This window comes from Oryzias melastigma, linkage group LG19 (assembly GCF_002922805.2).
Source record: "Oryzias melastigma strain HK-1 linkage group LG19, ASM292280v2, whole genome shotgun sequence".
Taxonomy (NCBI): domain Eukaryota; kingdom Metazoa; phylum Chordata; class Actinopteri; order Beloniformes; family Adrianichthyidae; genus Oryzias; species Oryzias melastigma.
Window position 1 is genome coordinate 3,033,771 of NC_050530.1, and position 1,737 is coordinate 3,035,507.

The 1,737-nt window shown below is 35.8% G+C and overlaps 1 protein-coding gene across 1 annotated transcript in view; it reads left to right on the forward strand.

Moving 5' to 3' along the window:
• Positions 1 to 1,737, forward strand: part of LOC112154378 (myoferlin) — a gene marked incomplete in the record, with an annotated part of 59,532 nt that overhangs the window by 20,643 nt on the left and 37,152 nt on the right. The window contains 2 exon segments of the mRNA XM_036217190.1: positions 1,323 to 1,405; positions 1,523 to 1,569. Coding sequence (XP_036073083.1) covers positions 1,323 to 1,405; positions 1,523 to 1,569 — 130 coding nt within the window.

A 1,737-nucleotide genomic window follows, 5' to 3' on the forward strand; every position in this document is an offset into this window, starting at 1 on the left:
TCCATTTGTCAGTTCCATCTCCTAACACTCACCACTAATGGAGGATGGTGACTGTATATCCCCACCCTTTCCTCTAGAAGTTTTTTTTTTGGTGAAAATGAGCAGTGAAATAACTCAGGAAGGATGGAGGGAAGTGAGGGCAAAGGAAAGTGGCTCCTAAAAAGTTACCAAGTGAACATTCTACTGTATTGTAGAATTTAGTGCTGCCACAAACGATTATTTTAATAGTCGACTAATCAGGTCATGTGTGAACTGGATGTAAAGCACACATGTTAACCATCATTAGCTTTAAACTAACTAAAAGCTAGATATTTAGCATAAGCTGCTAGTGTGAATGCTGTAAGCTGAATCTGGCCACTGAAGATGCTAATGCTGATAGCTAAAAATACTAAAGTTAAAAGCTGAAAATGGTGAGGCTGATAGCCAGCTAAAATATTAGGTATGATGCCAAAGTAGCTTAAAAAACTGAAGAAAGCCTCAGTTAGTAAAAACAGCTCGCATATTATATCATAAATATTAGCTAAAAAACATAAAGCCTAAATCTGCAAAATAGCTAGCATGTAGCTGAAATATTAGCTAAAAAACCAAAAGCCTAAATCTGCAAAATAGCTAGCATGTAGCTGAAATAATAGCTAAAAAACAAAATAGCTTAGAAAACAAAAGAAGCCTAAATTAGCCAAAATAGAAAGATTGTAGCTGAAATATTAGGTAAACTCCTAAACAGCCTAAAAACAAACAAAAGAAGCCTAAATTAGCCAAAATAGCTAGCATGTAGCTGAAATATTAGCTAAGCTACCAAAAGCCTAAAAAACTAAAAAACCTAAATTAGCCAAGATAGCTAGCATGTAACTGAAATATTAGCTAAACTCCTAAACAGCCTTAAAAATTAAGGAAAAGCCTAAAGTAGCCAAAATAGCTAGCATGCAACTGGAATATTGGCTAAACTGCAAAATAGCCTAAAAAACAAAAAAAGCCTACATTACCCAAAAGAGCTAGCATGTGGCTGAGATTTTAGCTAAACTCTTAAACAGCCTTAAAAATGAAAGAAAAGCCTAAATTAGCCAAAATAGCTAACATGCAGCTGAAATTCCAAATTAGCCTAAAAAACCTTAATAAATGCCAACATAGTCCAAAAAGCTAGCAGAATTCTATTAAAATGTTCACTTTACTGCACTCTTGACTCCATATAAAGAAACGACTTATCGACTATCAAATTAGTCGTCGACTATTTTAATAGTTGATTAGTCGTCGACTAATCGTGGCAGCTAGAGTAGATTTTTATGCATATTACAGAGTTGTGTAAAACTTTCTTTTCATCGTAGGGATCGTCTGACAGGAAATGACGCTGTTGGGACCACATACCTGGACCTGGCAAAGATCGCTTCATCTGGTGGAGAGACTGAAGGTACTGTTTATTTCACTTATTCTTTTAAGTTTGTTTTTTCAGACACTGAGGATCAGACGTTTACTTGTGTGATTTTTATTTATTATTATGTTGAAATGTCCCCTTTTTCTGGATTAGAAGAACATGCTGGAAACGCTGACAGACCGTCCTATGAAGGTTCATCCGTGCTCCTCTTTTTGTTGATGTGTTGCTTGTGTTACAACTGACAAGTGTGTTGTGCATGCTCAGATTCTAACTTTTTTGTGCAAATACAAATTGACTGTACATGAGAACTGGAGTAAAGGCCGTGTCACACAGCCACTAAAACAGTCTGTGCATTTTCCACGTTTTAC